This window comes from Ischnura elegans, chromosome 3, assembly GCF_921293095.1.
Source record: "Ischnura elegans chromosome 3, ioIscEleg1.1, whole genome shotgun sequence".
NCBI classification, from domain to species: Eukaryota; Metazoa; Arthropoda; class Insecta; order Odonata; family Coenagrionidae; genus Ischnura; species Ischnura elegans.
This window is the reverse complement of record NC_060248.1, coordinates 8,311,373-8,327,977: the sequence shown is the minus strand read 5'-3', so window position 1 is coordinate 8,327,977 and position 16,605 is coordinate 8,311,373. Positions and strand designations below refer to the sequence as shown.

General features: G+C 36.6%; 1 protein-coding gene across 5 annotated transcripts in view; it reads right to left on the bottom strand.

The window, feature by feature from the left end:
• Positions 1–755: 755 nt before the first annotated feature.
• LOC124155414 (protein unc-13 homolog 4B) overlaps positions 756–16,605 on the bottom strand; it is a 205,653-nt gene continuing 189,803 nt past the window's right edge. For all 5 annotated transcript variants that reach the window (XM_046529205.1, XM_046529204.1, XM_046529206.1 and 2 more), the window contains 15 exons: positions 15,925–16,149; positions 15,088–15,209; positions 13,791–13,937; positions 12,744–12,881; positions 12,240–12,291; positions 11,998–12,155; positions 10,952–11,168; positions 9,320–9,394; positions 9,123–9,230; positions 8,793–9,008; positions 7,977–8,186; positions 3,956–4,364; positions 2,925–3,048; positions 2,421–2,617; positions 756–1,581 (listed from right to left, as the gene is read on the bottom strand). In XM_046529205.1, coding sequence (XP_046385161.1) covers positions 1,490–1,581; positions 2,421–2,617; positions 2,925–3,048; positions 3,956–4,364; positions 7,977–8,186; positions 8,793–9,008; positions 9,123–9,230; positions 9,320–9,394; positions 10,952–11,168; positions 11,998–12,155; positions 12,240–12,291; positions 12,744–12,881; positions 13,791–13,937; positions 15,088–15,209; positions 15,925–16,149 — 2,490 coding nt within the window. In that variant the 3' untranslated portion in view covers positions 756–1,489. The remainder of the gene's footprint in view (positions 1,582–2,420; positions 2,618–2,924; positions 3,049–3,955; positions 4,365–7,976; positions 8,187–8,792; positions 9,009–9,122; positions 9,231–9,319; positions 9,395–10,951; positions 11,169–11,997; positions 12,156–12,239; positions 12,292–12,743; positions 12,882–13,790; positions 13,938–15,087; positions 15,210–15,924; positions 16,150–16,605) is intronic.

Below are 16,605 nucleotides of genomic sequence, written 5' to 3'. Positions count from 1 at the left end.
CTTGTCTCATTGTCAGTATATTATTTAGGTCTAGCAACATGTATGTCGATTGATGGCTGTAGAAGATTCTCCTCTCTGAAAATAAATAAAAAACTAAGAACAATCTTATTGTGCTGGTAATATTTTTGCCGGTACTTTGCCAATTAATTGTGAACTCAAGCGATCAAAATATGAAAAATAATTGCTGTTCCAATTGAAAATAAGGCGTTAACTTTTGAGAATTTTGCATCTTTGTTCATAGTGAGCACACCACAGCATCGTTTGATGGGTTGGGAAAGATCCGAGGAAGGAAAGGCAGTCCGAGGAAAAAAAAACATCTCTCCACAGCACTCTTCCTCTTCCCCCTGAAATATGACACCACTTCTTAAAGGCATGTTTACTTTCTTCGACTGACTCGCCTTCCTCTCCGTCACTTACTGCTGAGTCCCCCTTCCACCTATTTGGGCTTCAAACCGGCTGCAGCGGCCACCTTGGAAACAAATCTTGATGACCATTGCGTCGAAAAATTTAACGTGTATAGAGCCCCCTTAAAACTACATTACGAATTTGATTAGGTAGTAAATGAATAAAATTCAAGATTTTTATACAAAATATTTAATTTATCATCCATAAAAATAACATTTTACAGATTTTTAAACATCATTGGATAGCATGAATATGGAAATTCTGTAATTTATTGCATAAATAATTTCCCATCTATTTATGGCTCATAATCACATGTACTTCTAACATACATTTTCCTCTTTCATCCATTACTCTGTGAAACATATAAATGAATGATTTCATAACTGCAACTATCTGCACTTGGAAATGTTGAGTGAACAAACTTAATACAAAAAAAGTAAATTCAGTCCCCCCTCTCATTAAAGCAATAATAATGAGTTAACATTTCAATCACAGAAAACAGGAGTTTGAATCTTTATTGACATAATGTTTAGGGCTAAACGACATATCTTCAGAAAAGGTAATGATTATTTACAATGAGTGAAAGCTGCCTTTATCAAAGCATGCACCTTTGCAAATAGCACCAATTAATACAGGTTATGCAACGATCCAAATTCCTATTGCGAGATATTACAACATGAAAACATTTAGCAAGACTGGATGAAAAATATATTTCATTTTTCTGACGCATGAAAACTATTTCTATAATTTTCACTGAGGAACATTGCACACCACTAACATCTATCACATTGACTCCCAGAGCTTTATAAATTCATATAAAAGTTAAGAGCACTTACGAATAGCATTTCACTAAAATTTATCCACAGGAAATATTAAATATTTATGCATACATTCAAGGAAGGGAAATAGACAATGATCGTAAAACTTATGAATCATAAAATGTCCACGGATATCACTTTCAGCTTGTGTGCAAGGTTGTAGGAGAGGAAACAATAATTTATTTTTGCTTGAAAGGTGAAACAGCTGACTCACGATTTCTCCTTGCATGCTCACTTTTGCATCTGCACCACGTCACGTGATGTACTTAATGTGAAAACAATGACTTTTTGTTTTTGTAAAAGTCTCGGGCTAATTTATCCCCATGTCGATGCTCCAGGGCAAGAAGAACTTTGGAATCTGGGGAAAAATCAATATTTATTGTAGAGCTGAACTTGTAATAGTATTTTTATGTGACCAATATGTATGCTTGTGCCAAAAACAGTGACAAGACATTGAATATGCATAAACCTACACAAATTTTAATCAATATTTACGACTACCAATCAGGGATATCCAGGATTTTTTTTGACCAAGATACAGAACCAATATCCTCAATTTAAGGTGTCAGATGTTTGGCTATTTTTGTAACCAAGGGTATTTTTAATTGCAAACAAAAAAATGAAGTTATCAAAGCAATCAAGTTTCTTTAGGGTACGTAATATTTAAGAAATTCTGATCCAGTTTTGAGTGCGAAATCAATAATATCAAATTGTGTATTTGTTACCACACCGGAATAGCTTAACAAGTAAGCCCATAAAAAAATTAACACATGAGTATCTCATTAAAACATTTTGGCATGCACAATAGTATTTATTTATCTGACTTTCGAATGATAAGTTAAACCATAGTGTGCACCCCAATCACCCCCTGTGGAAAAATTCATTCGAGACGTGACGATAGAATATTGAAACAAAGTGCCACGTTGGGAACTTAGTACATATATTCTGTGCACATGCAAGCAACGTATGTGTATATTTTGTTCACCAATGACAAAGTTATGCACACCTAAGCTTCTTCCGACCCTCCTCAGGTCAAATCTTATGGTAATTATTCTATTAATATACTCAGGTTTCCTACTAATTTTTTCAATGGATGCTACTATTGACTGTAAAACTACATGAGGCAGTCCATAAGGATAAAATAATGGTATGAATTGATTGCTGATGACGGATTGATTGAATTGCTGATATACTTGCCTGGGTTGGTGGGCCTTGTAAGAGGAAGATGGACTTGAGGTAAAGTCTCCAGGCCAATTGTAATATCTGTCGATGGTATTTTCGAGAATGGAACATATGCCTCGGCAATGAACTCGTTGGCACTGATCATGTCGTAATCTTTGACCACAAAGTGAACCAGCCCATCTTTTGTCTGTTGTAGATCTGAAGACATTTGTCTAAAATAGTCAGAGAGAGAAGCACATGAGATAACCTCAAACATATATATTCAAACTGGATGGTAAATGTATTTGCAATGTTTTTATGGTATAAAATTAAAAATATTTACCACCCAAACAAAAAACAGGAAGGAAGAATTGAAATACCATATATTAGTCAACCCGCAGAGCTCCTAAAGGCTTACATACAGTTAACATACAAAACAGCTAAATTTGTAATAACAGATGGAAATACAAATGAATGGAATGGGTTGAGACAATTTAGGTTTGCACTAAAATGATCTAGTTTTGTGGTTAGGTTACTTACACTGTGAATACTTCGTCAAATAATGGAAACAGTGTTTTCTTGTGTGTCTTTGTGCGAGGCTTGGTTGTTCCAGTGAACTTCTCTTCAGGAAGAAGGTGAATTCTTACAAATGGATCACATGACCCTGTAAAGAAAAAGAAAATCATTAAAGAATGAAAAATCCAGAATGTGTATTTACATTTAAAATTTTAATGATGAAGCTTGCATAAGTATTAGTTGCTCAATCGTTAGCTTCTTTGGAATAAGGTTCCAGATGCCACTGCAGGGCTGCTTATGACAATGGTGTTTTAATCAAAGAGGGAAATTCACATGCAAAAATTGACTATGTGGTAAAAAAGCTACTTATCCCATTAATTGCAATGAGAAAATAAATCTCTTGAGCTGGGAATCGAATCAAGGACCTTTAACTTTCAGGGCCACAGTGCTTCATTATCCAAGGTCCTTAATTCCCATAGCAAATACAGAGGTTCAAAGTGCTGGGCATTTGACCCTGAAGGTCCATCAAGAATGGCAGAATAGCAAAGAAACGAAACCTGTACATAGTAGTGGTGTGCCCTGTAAAGCCAAAGCCCCATTGTTTCATTCTTTACCTTAAAGGGAATGTTTTCCATAGCAATTAATATAAATATCACCATCGTTCAAGCAGCAGGTTTGGAGTTCAGTGGCGCAGCGAGGGGGGGGGGGGTTTGGGGGGGATAATACCCACCCCAGAGCTCGGAGGAATTTTTTTAAGCTTAGTCCATTTTACTTAATTGGATAAGTATTACTTGTAAAATACTGTTAGGATTAATCTAATATCCCTCAGAAAGACGAAAAACTCGCCATTTTGAACCATTATTCTTAAAAATTTTTCTGGTGGAGGGCCCCCGCAACTCCTGCTTACCCTGGCGGGTATGCAATACCCCCACACTCCCAAGTATTAGTTGCACCTAAAACCCCCCCTAGCCTCAATTCTTAGCTGCACCCCTGTTGGAGTTAACGTGCCATGGTATATTGGCCACTTAACTAACACTTATCAACAAGCCACTTACCGTTTGAATCCATTGGCTTGAGGTTGCGTGCATTCATCACCCCTATCCTCAAGACATCCTCGACGAATTGGAGGCGCACCGTGAGGAGGCCAAAAGGGGATGCCTGTCCGCTCCCCTCGATCGACAGTTGCTCTCCCAGCCTCTCCAGGTGATACTGCTGGATGAGCTCGCACGTCTCCATCCCGTGCAGAGACAAGAGCGACTCCATGCGATCTATCTTCCTCTTGCTCTCCCTCCTCCCTCCCCTCTTCTTCTCCTCGCAGCCATCCTCTCCATTCACGTGCACCTCCTCCTCCTCCTGCTGCTGCTGCTGCTGCATCTGGCAACACTGTTCCTCCCTCCTGAAGAAGCTCAGAAGCATCCTTAACGTTTCGTGCAAGTTGGCAAAAAACGATGGCGGGCGACGCTTCTGAAAATTCAAACGAAATGATTGATGATTTATTTTGTTTCACCGCAGAGTTTGTCAAACCTTTCCAAAGACACCCACCCATATTGGTTAAATATTCTTAAATTCTTAGCATTCAGTCCACATAGTGCATTGAGAGGATTATGGGAGGACAACCCAGTAAGCACATTATAATTCATTGAGGTAAGGTCACACGAAGAAATAAGGACGGCGCTTATAAGTAAGCTTGTTGGCCTTTTCTTATGGGTTTCTTACGGCCAGGCCGACAAACATCCAGGGTAATGACAAAATGGAAGCCAAACTTTCAGGACTTCCGTAGATGTTGTTATTATTCAATCATTTTAGAGTATTCATTAAGGCATTTATGTGCAAGAATGATGTTTATAATCTTGGTCCATCTATATTATGAGGAGAAATAAAATCATGCGGCCATAATTTGAAAATCATTCACATTTATGAAATGATGGCAAAACCACAGTCGTGAGAATAACACATAATTTCACGTGAATAGCGATGTAGAATATAAAAATGCCAGAAAGAAATCACTTATACATACAATGTGTTAATTAAGTTATCAGACCATTAATCAAAATTCATAAATGTTAGATTGTGGGGACCTTGAATGATTTCAGTTTGTTTTATGCACGCAGCAGAAGTTTTTCGATATGCATAGTTGGATTTCAAAGAGGTACCTATGGCTCACATTCATAATAGGTGTAATGGTTAGCATTCAAGGTTGTTGATCTGCAGGTTACACGTTCAATTCTCGCAAATGTTATTTTTTTTCTTTCTGCCACAAGGAAAAGGTATGTCTACTTATTATGCTTAGCATTTTCACCAGCCAGTCGCTTGCAATTGTTAATTTTTTTCTATGTAGACTCACTGAATTTCACCGGTAGGGTTTAAATTCGTGACGGGCTGAGCAGCGTAGCATGTGTAGTACGCTGTTCTGCCACCTTTGGCACTCCAACAGAAGTGACTTATGTCAATCTGAGGATATTTGGCGGCATTTCTTACCAATGGGGAACTTGCATGAATTTTTTTTATTTCACAGGCGGAGAGAAAATTATTTTCTGAATACAACAAAGAAAACCGCATGTATATCTGAGTTTTCCTTCGCGAGATATTCAATGATAAATATAACGAATTTTAAAGCGCGGGAAAAACTCCCTCACCCCCCAAGCCACTGCCGACGAAGCCTCGATGACGTCAAAGGTGCCTAAACATCACGCGAAGCTTTTGTTGTGATTGTTTGTAATAGTTGCCAGCAGTTGTGAGAGCTTCGTTTGTTAGACGTGTTGATTATTTTATATTTAATGATAAATATCCGACGATAGAGGCTTGGATGCCCTCATATTTTGCATTATTTATAATATTTATCTCTGAGTAAGGGCATAAAATATAAAACTGGAGCAGTTAAACCAAAAATTTTACAATACCTAAATAACATCGATGTAGGAGTCTGAGCCACGGCCGTTGGAAGGGGGATACGTTAATTGTAAGTTGATGTTATCGACGGCATATCATTCATTTAAGTATGTAATTAGAACGATTTTGATGTTTACTAATGTCCGCTATGCTTTTATATACAATAACTTCATCCGTTTATTCGTGGGTACCGGAGAATTCGTCGTTTAGGACTGTCTGTGCTTGTATTATGGGGTGAGTTCCAGTCAATGCAACTTTTTCTCGCTGATTGGAGACATCTAGGAACATTTTTGTGCCAAAATAGTGTTATTTTCAACGTGACATCTCCCGTTAAGCTACAGCTAATAATCACAGTGCCAGTGGTTGTAATGCTCAAAGTTTGACAAGGTTGAAAAATGTCGGCCAAGAGTTATCAGTGTTTCATCGTGATTGAATTGTGAAAAGTGCTATTACGCTATCGATAAATGTCTAATAGTAGTGTAAAAATTGTCAGTGGCGTGATAACCTCCGTTGTTCACCGTCGATATGACATTTCACGATCAAGCTATTGAAATAAAAACTGTGTGTGAAGTTTGTTATTCCATTATTTCAACGAATAGTAGTGATAAAAGTCACCTGTGTCACTTTTGTGGGCTAATTTAAGGGTTTAAATCAGTGAATAAATAGTTGTTTTATCATAACGAGCTCTGTTATTGTAAGTTGTACGTGATGAATATAAGAATGTGACAGTGTCCTCCAGTTTTTGATAAGAGTATTTGCCTATTTCCCACTATATTTTTATGGTATATGCTAGTATATTGTTTATGGATTTACATATTTTATTGAAATAGGTTGTAGCTTGTGTGTGTGTTGGCAGCGGAACCGATTCGCGATCTCACATGTGGATTGTGTGCACACTGTTTTGCTGTGAACTCGTACCGTAGGACGGATAGGACTACCTTCTCCGCTAATTCGGCGTTGCCAAATTCAACAGCACAGCTTACTCTAACGTCAACAGCACAGCTTAAGATCGTTATCCTCTAGTATTACAAGTTTCTTTTACATCTCGATTTGCCGCCGACGTATAACAAATAATTAGTCTTAACAAATTCTATGAGGGTCGTGACATCAATGTTTGGTGTCCTAAAAAAAAAAGCTGGTGTCCTAACACCCCCTGCCACACGCCTTTTAGGCGGCTTGCGGGGTATTATGTACATGTAGATGAATTTCAGGTGTACTATTCGAACGAGTGGCAACATTATCATCAATTTTTCTGATAACTAAAACATACGAAGTGAAACACTTGTACTTCATCATCCCGATGTCGCATTATTAATATCTCAAGTAATAATCGTGGCACAATAGCGATAGGACAACTTGCCCAAGAATAACAGTACAAAATAAGGCGACGATGAGCGGCTAAATGCTCCCTCAAAGCAAATTTTACACCATGCGCCCAGCGTATTTCCCAACTCCCTACGGTTGTTTAGGCACCTATGACGTCACGCCTGGCCTCGGCAACGCTCGGGTGTCTTCGCGCAGTGGTCGGCTCAGAGAAATTTTTCTCGATTTTAGATGCAATTTTTTTATTTCTTTTGATGTTGAATGGAGAAACTGAAGGTATTTTTGCGAGCTAATATATCCATTTTACTCATTCAAAATAGTTTTTAGAGCAATCTACGACCCATGCAAGTTCCTCATTCTTCCCTAAAATCTTATCCTTGCCTTATTTATTAAGATAAGACCCTTGGCTTAAGATAAGCTGCTATTCAATTTTTTCTGTAAGAAAACCACAAGAAACGGGTAACTCTCTTTACTTTGCGCTATCTGGGAAGTTCCGTACCCCATGGGAATGGATGGAATGTAAACCCAATCAACCAATAAAGGGAGTACAAGGGAGGGTAGCCAATTGCATTTTCATTCATTAAAGAAAGAATTTGGTTCCCAGACGTAGGATGGGTGTGGGAGAGCAGTGAAGAGTAAAGCGTTCTTTCGTTGCGGTTGTGGGTTCACTTGTTCATAGCTATATGATTCCCACGACTGATGATCTAATCCTTAATACATATTACCATAACCTCTCATGGCTCAACCCCACATCACATTAGCATTGATTCAGTCTCACAGTGAAACGTCTTTAACGCCATATGGTGATGACCAGATACATAAATTATAGAGATAATAAATAAATGATGAAGAAATGGGAGTTACCTCAACCCCAGTCTCTATCATAGTCAGGAGCATGGCCTCAACATTTGCCCACACAATTTCCAATGTCCGATCAAAGTTCTCATCGCTGAGATTGGAATGGAGAGTCATTAGATTCTCGTCTAAGTACTGCATGAGACGGTCCATGATGTTATTTTCCTGATTGAGTAACTCAGCCCCTTCTTGTAGAAACCGCTGCATTGCAGGCGACATCTGTAATAATAATTTATCCTCATTGTAATAATTTTTACGTACATTTTATATATATTTTAATGTCCATATGATCCAGATCCGTCCCTTGGTCGACTCTTTGGGCTGCATCTCGCACTCCCATGAGCAGTAATGTAACAGGAATATCCAAATTTTTAACCAAAAATTAATGGACTATTAAATCCTCACATTGATGTTTATGATTTTCTTGCAATTTTTACCCATTTAATGCGATACTTCATTATAAATTATATTTTTACTTTGGTAAATTTAATTTGGTCCCAATAGAATGAGGAAAAAAATGAAATATTTCTGACATAAACACAACACACTGATTTTATCGCATGCACCCAGAATATTTTTCGTAATTTTTTTGTATTATTTTTTTGTAGCTTACATTTAAATATGCGATTGGATCTGAAAATATGCGATGACCAGATACTTCACATAAAGAATTAGGGCTAGAGCCAAAACCAAAAATAATCCTGGATCAATATACATTATAAGCTGTAACACTGCATGATTTGATATAGTAGGTCTGGTTTCAGGACTGAAATTTATGACTGTCCCATGATGGTGCCACCATTTCATGACAGAAGACAAACTTACCTTATCAGTGAGCATTTGAATAAGATCCACAATCTTGTTCCCCACGGTCTCTTCCGCATTTGAAACAACCAACTTTAATGTTTCCCGGCAATGATCAGCAGCCGTTTCACTTTGGTAATCAGCGAGTTTATTCAGCATTGCATCAGTTCCCAGCTCTTGAACAAATGGTGCTAATGATTCTTGGATATAGCCAATGTTATTTATGGCAAGACACCACTACAAAGAAAATAAATACAGGGCTAATAAATGCTCAAAAGTCATGATAACACATGCATTTCAACAATATGAAATACATTCGTAAAAATTTTGGATGACGTTTCCAGCACATACCTCATTCGTCACCACAAACTTCTTCTCGTAAGCGTTTTCACTTTCTCCCAAGCCATCCACTTTCTTGGCCATCATGTCAGCATAGTACACCGAACACCGACATATATCCTGGAAATCAAGAGATACACTTAGCAATGATGCAATGTGAATTGGGGAATCTTCACCTAATCATCATTCTCAATCAGAGGGTTTCTTACGTCAATGATTTTTGCAATAAATGAGTATGATCCTTCGACATCAGGCCAGGAGAGCTGATTCCAAAATATTTTTATCTGGAAAAAAATGAAAGAATAACAATGTACTATGACACTCCGTATGTACTGCACAAATATATATATATATATATATATACATAAATGAAAAAATCGAAAATGAGGAACAAAATTGGGAGGAGCTGCTGATTGGCTGAAATGAAATTTAGAAGCGTATGCCCTAAAGCCAATTAAAATAAGAATTATAGTCTTCGAAACTGGATTTTTGGTGTGCTTGGCAATATTCAACAGGGAAGATAATGAGTCTTATTATCTGAGGATAGTGTAAGAGTTATTAGCAGGAACTGCATGTGGTGTTGATGTGATGACATAACAGACAAGGGGGGGTACAATGAAACACCATGATTAATCAGACACCCCCTGGGCCGTGACGTCATCATGTCAACAAAAACACATGCAGCTCACACTACTCACTCTTACAACATCCTCAGATAGGTTAAGACACATTCTACTCCCTGATGATGGTTGACGAGCCAACCGATAAACCAATCTGTGAGACTTTAAGTCAGCCTTTCTGGACTTGCACTTCTAGATTCCAAAATGACCACATCCAAAAGCATACTACATTCACTGCATACATTTTTATTTCATAGATGCTATTGCAGGTCCATTGTATAGCATTCCCAGCGAGGAAAATTTCTAGAGCCGTCCCCCGACATCAATGTTCAGTTCATCAATTTTTCCCCTATCAACTGCTCGTCACTTTTTCCAAAGAATTTTGCAAATCCTAAATCAACTCCAGAATTTACCCACTACCACCAAAATTTCAAAGCAATTTACCTGAGGTAAAATTTTAATCCCTCTTCATAAATCACAGTTAACAGCTATATAAATCAACATCTACGTCCAACTTGCAAGTGCAAAAAGTCTCTAAGAAGCACTAGTGAAGAGATAGTGGGAATCAATTGAGAACACGGTTGATCTTCATTCTCTCCATTAACCACGATGAATGAAAAGCTTATTTTTTACTTTTCCATGAATTTTATGAATACTGTTTTTGAAAAAAGCTTGTTTTTAAAAATCCTTTTTGACTGTTTTTTTCACTGTAGCAGAACAAAATAAATTAGGAACACACCTTAAAAAGTCACCAAAAAAGTGGATTAAAGTCACAATTTTTCAAATAGTATTCAAACATTTTGTAAGATCAGAAGATATTGTTTGAGATTAATAATTTTTTTATTGTTCTGTATGTATTCACCTATCATAACTTTACCATGCTACACCAAACATGAAATAAAAATTTAAACTTTTTTGCACTGCCAGGAACAAAATTGGGTGGTGACACTTAGGGCTCGGAGTTTAGTCCTTCCTGACTTCAATTTTACACGAGTAGAACTCCAGTATTTTCCCTTGTTGCATTTGCACCAAGTATTGTCACTAGGCAAAGAAGTCTTGATACATGAATTTCACCTACTCTGTATGTAATTTTTTGCGCAGATTTCTGTGACCGACTCTGTATTCCAGATCTATCCCTAATTTATTCCATAAAGACTTTTCAGGAACCAAATGAACAAAATGGAAAAAAATATGGGAAGCAGGAAAGACGCATTTACGTACTTGATAGTATATGGCCAATGTGTCGACGGCAGAGGAACTATACTGCACAGAGGCATCAACAGGAACAAGGGCATCCAACTCAACAGCTTTCTCTATCCTCTGCAATGCTTTAAACAGCGCAATATCAAGCCAATGGGCAACTCCTTTGGTGAACCAATTGTGGTAATCCTGCATTTTCAGTCCATCCATGTCCATGCAATAGATTCTACCAGCCAAACTGAAAAGAGACGAATGCAAGCCAAGAGGATTGATATGACGAATCTACACGGAAAATTGGTAGATGTGTAAGATAACAAATGAATAAAGTAATGAATGATGGTTGACTCGTTTTTAGTGCATGTCTCCTTAACTTAGCCACTAGATTATAAATTCCAGAGGCCGCCATTCACTGTCGGATTTAAATATAATTTTGCCCTGTAAATGAACGTGGCCATATTCCAGGCTCTAAGTGGGAGCTTTTCCTCCATGCTTTTATGAGCGTGCTATGCATCAAAGAAATGGCTGGTCCACAGAAATAATGTCAAGGAGTTTTTGAATAATCATATTGATTTCACTTAGAATTTAATACAAATTCCAATATAAATGCTTTAAGCAAATTTTTACTCTTTGCCTACAGAGAAATTCCTGCCATTTAACGGTGGGAAGTTCTTCCTTTTATTTAGTCTCTTTACGGGCAATTAAAACTGACATTAACCTACTTCTTTCAGTCAGCCGAAATCATTAACTTCCGTGGAGCAGTGAAGGTGGGGTTTGGGGAATAGAGCTCATAGAATTTTTTAAATAAAAATATTCCAATGTGACAAATTTTGCAACTATGTAATGTTATGTTATATATTACCATCATATGACTCACAAACTAAACATCAAATTATTGACACATCATTTTGAACCATTTATCTTAAAAGTTTTCCAGGGGGTGGGCCCTCGCATCTCCCCCTTACCTTGGGTGGGTACTCCATACCACCACATACTCCATTAGCTGCGCCTAAAACCCCCACTAGCCTTAATTCCTGGCTGCACCCCTGATGTACTTTAAAAGTACTTACATTGCAAATCTCTGTAAGATGAGGTAGAGTTCGAAGAGGGAGGTTCCCATTTGCAGGTGCTCAGAATCAGTCATCACATCCTCTGGGTTATCGCTAAATCTCAAAGGTTTTAGCTTCCAGCACGCATCCGTCACTATTGGCTTTGCAACCTCTGAAAGCTGAATCATTGAATTTGTAAGACACTTTAATACGTTAAAACGGCAATTACATTCTCGAAATGATGAGAGAGAGAGAGCCCTTACCTCATAATCATACACCTTGTACAATGTTTTGGTGTAAGGGAAATGCAAAATCCTGCAAAAGAAAATGAAGTCTTGGTGAAAAATTATGATTTTATTATGCTTGAAAATATAATAAAAGGAGCAAATGTTAGAAAAAACACCAGTTTTTATCATTTTAATTACTCTACAAGTTGAAGAAGGTATACATACATAGAGTATTTATTAATTACCCAGGTCTGTAATCAAGTTCCATTCAATCAGTGTGTAAACCATTTTCCTCCTCTCCTTACCTTGCATGCTTCCATTACCTATGCGTTGCATAAAAAACTATGCAAAATTATGAAAAAAACCTACATATAAAAATCGGTTTGTACTATGCATGCTCAACATGAAGTCGGAGTATTTTCTTCAGTTCTTTTTTCATTATCATGATTTCTTTAATTAAAAAATTCAATTTTTTCACCCAATCAGTAATCAAGTAACATTTATGTGCTATCACTGCTTAAGAAATTGATATTCACTTACTCTTGGAAATGTTTTTCATGAAAATCTAGCGCTTTCTGTAAATCAGACCTCAGCTTTTGCGTAACTGTAATTGCATGCTTCAGCTTTGTGTCGTCTGACGTCTCATCCATTTTATTCTCCTCCAGGATGACATAAACCCTGAGTAAAATATAAAAATGACAAAAATTAAAACTACAAGTTTTAAGAATTTATGAATATTGTCAATTAAAAAAAATATTTGGTTAAAATTTATTCAAGCATTTTGCAACAATTTGCACATTTTCTTTAGACACTTCAATTTTTAATGTCTTTGATAAAAAAAGCATAATAGCAATGATAATTAAATATTAATTAAAATTCTTGCTGTATTGAACATAAATTGATTGTTTAAATGAATTATTATTTTTACTAAATTCCAAGGACATCGTTACATTTAATTCACACACATTTCTATCAATCCGCATGTAATTTTTTTCCAGAGACATCAATTATAAAAATTAATTTATTCAAACAACATTTTTCCCAGCAAGTCATCATTCCAGAAATTAAAACCTTCATTAATGGGAATAAACTGTCAATTACTAGATATTTAACCTTCTGGCAGGTGCCCATTTAAGAACTAAACTTTTCATTTTACAAATGTATCATTATTGTATTCCTCTGTCAGGCTTTTTCCTTCCAATATAAGATGGCGTCAATGAAATACTCAAGAGTGCAGTCAAAAGTTATGGGCTAAAAATGAGTATTAGTTCATTTGTATAAAACATGCAAAAAGTGTGCACAATGTTCATTTGAAGAGGGATTATAGCAAAAAAATTTAATTTCATATAATGGTAGAGTTTTTTTTTGTTTCTATTGTGCTTTTTGTCCAAGTACTGCAATTATTTTGATTTAAAACTTCATATAAAATCAGATAAGAAATGTTTATATACTTTGTAAACAGCTTGCCAAGTCATGATAAGAAATATAGTTTGCCAGCTGAAAGGTCAAAAATGTGACTTTGCATCTGTGATTTGGCAGAAAAAGTTCAATTAAATAAGCCAACAGCAGATGTTAATATTTTCTCACCATTCCTGTGCGCACTGGGTCACGGCATCATGTAGACCTCCTTCAATATCACAGCCATTTTCTATGGTTTTGAACCAACTAAACAAAGTTGGAGAGAATAACTCAATTCCATCTGGACATTCAAGGGACTTCAAGTGAGCAAATATGCTAAAATAAACCAAAATAAACAGGCATTATTGAAACACATTAGCCAATAAAATCAACTCGCATACAAATGAAATAATCCTGCACTGGTGTATGTATTCCAATTCTTTCCAAAAGGACAGACAAGAACTTCCTGAGAGAACTTAAAAAATCAGATCTGTATTGTATGCTTTTAAATCTTTCATTTTTCCTGAGATACAATGTCTGATGTGAAGATTCTTTCGTAAAATTGCCGCTTTACAACATTGCAATAAGTGTACTGCAAACTGCTTGCATTGGGGTTTTCATTCTCTAATAAAGTGGATACGATTTGCCAAATTTGGTTGAAAGCGGTGACCCAAAGGGCAGACAGACTCCCGGTTGAATTTGAGTGGAGTGACCCAGATATGAAAATATGATTTCCATGAATCCAAAAACCCAGTTTTATAATCAACGATTTTATCCTCTTTTTTAAAAAATTAAATCCTCTAAAATTACAAAAAAATCTCCTTAGCATCCCCCATGATTGTTGGAATTAAGCCCATACAACCATGACTGCATCACTTGACACTTTTTACTTTTTCCATCCGATTTCAATAATCAACATGCACCATTCAGTCTCTGTACACTTCATGTAAAAAAATAGCATTCAATATTTTCAATATAAATCACCCAAATTTAAAGTTATGGGTGGCATCAAGCATAAGAAAATTAGCATAAAATAAACTGGAGGGTGAACTAGTACTATGAACAGGATAGCTAAAGGAAAGCTGTATGGCAAAAAAAAACAGAAAAAAATGATGAGCCAAAAATTGAAATTATATTAAGATATTTTGAAATTACACAATACCTCTCAAATTTATTTTAGTTGCAAAGTACAAAATAATTAAAAAAGATTGCATCACCAATATGTATATAATACAAATTGAAAAATTATTAAAAATGCTTTCAAATATGTAGATGTATTCTCATTACTGACTTCTTATATTAAAGTACGTACATATATGCTTCTGAATGCATTTTTTAAAAAGTGCATGTTCAAATGAAGCTATTTTGGGTCCGAAAGAACATGACCTCTTTCTATCCCAATGCTCCTTTCTCAGAGATCAATAATGACAATTATCACTTCACACCACAACACGACTGCTTTAGGCAGTTCAACTGAGTCACCTACCTCAACAGGGACCTCAACTGCAATTCTGCGCTCTTATCGTCTTTGGAGAGCCTCCTCACTTTCTTAAGGCAGTTGAAACAGGAGGGCAGTAATTTTTTGTAGGAGTCCCAAAACATTTTCACCTGAAAAAGTATTTAGACTCAATTTTAATTCCCAAATTCAACAAAAAAATTAACCATCACATTTTACATGCATTGTGGGTCTAAGGAAAAGACTAGATCATCATACTGACAAGATCATCATACTGACGGCCATATTCCAGAATGTTACGCAAGTCTTGATCCTGACTCCGTTGCCAACAGGGATGCCGACTTACAAAAAATATTGGGGGGGCCCAAACCAGGGATCTTGCCCTGGGAAATTTTATAAGTAGTGAGTTTTAAGTTTTTTAAGCATCTTATAAGAGTCATATGATCAACATTAGAACCCTGATAACTCGAATCTCAATATCTGGATACTCCGGAGAAAATCAACAAGCCTGACATATTTTTTCCTCACCCATAACGAATTTTTGAGGGGGCTCGGGCCCCCTCTGACCCCATGAAGTCAGCGCCTCTGTTGCCAAATGAGTTATTATTATAAATAATTATGCATTCACAACAAAAAAGAATCCTCACTGACTGTCTTTCATACTATGTATGAATGACATTCATTGGTGTTTTACTTTTTTAAATTTAACTTAGCCTTAGTGATGGTTGAACTCTACCCTCAACAATCCATTTGGGTTAAAGCAGTGAGTGTGTGCAATGATTAACAAAGGAACCAAAACTGAGGCGAAAAGAATTTCAGCAAAATGTAAAACAAAACAGAGAGAACTGTGAAGACCAAACAACTTACTTCATCCTCGCTGAAAACATTGCCGCCTTGTATGCACGGCACCAGCGTGTCCAAAATGCGGGAGAAGACGGCAAAGTGCAGAGGATGATCGACGTGTATACTCGTGTATTCTATCCACTGAGCCAAGAACTGATGGTACGCATTGATGCCGGCTTGTGCTAAATGCTGCGTCAATACAATCACTCCTTTTGACGAAAATTCCCCCGACCAACTGTACGGCCGACACTGTTGGTAAAGGCAGAAGAAAAAACAATGATAAATGTACAACAATTGAATTACATAAGCATTTCTCATGACTATAAATACTTAGGGCCGATTTTATAATGCATGGCTACCATTACCCATAACTTCACATAGGCATAAAATAACTTTGTAAAAAACTGAGAGCTGCTCTGAAGTAAAGCAGCTAACAAGGATGATTAATTTAGTGGTGCTTTGAATGAAAGAATTCATCAAATTCAACTTTCCTACTCCACAAAATTTTGATTACAGATTATAAAAGAGCCCCCAAGTATTTCATGCGCTGAAATATTTCGTAAATGAGCTATTGAGGTTGAGTAATACAAACGAGGTATTAACTACCAAAAAATAGGAAAAGTGAATTTTACTCAAACAAACTAGGAGGACAAAGAAACACTTTCATTGTATCAAAATGCATGATGACACACAAACAGTCAGGAC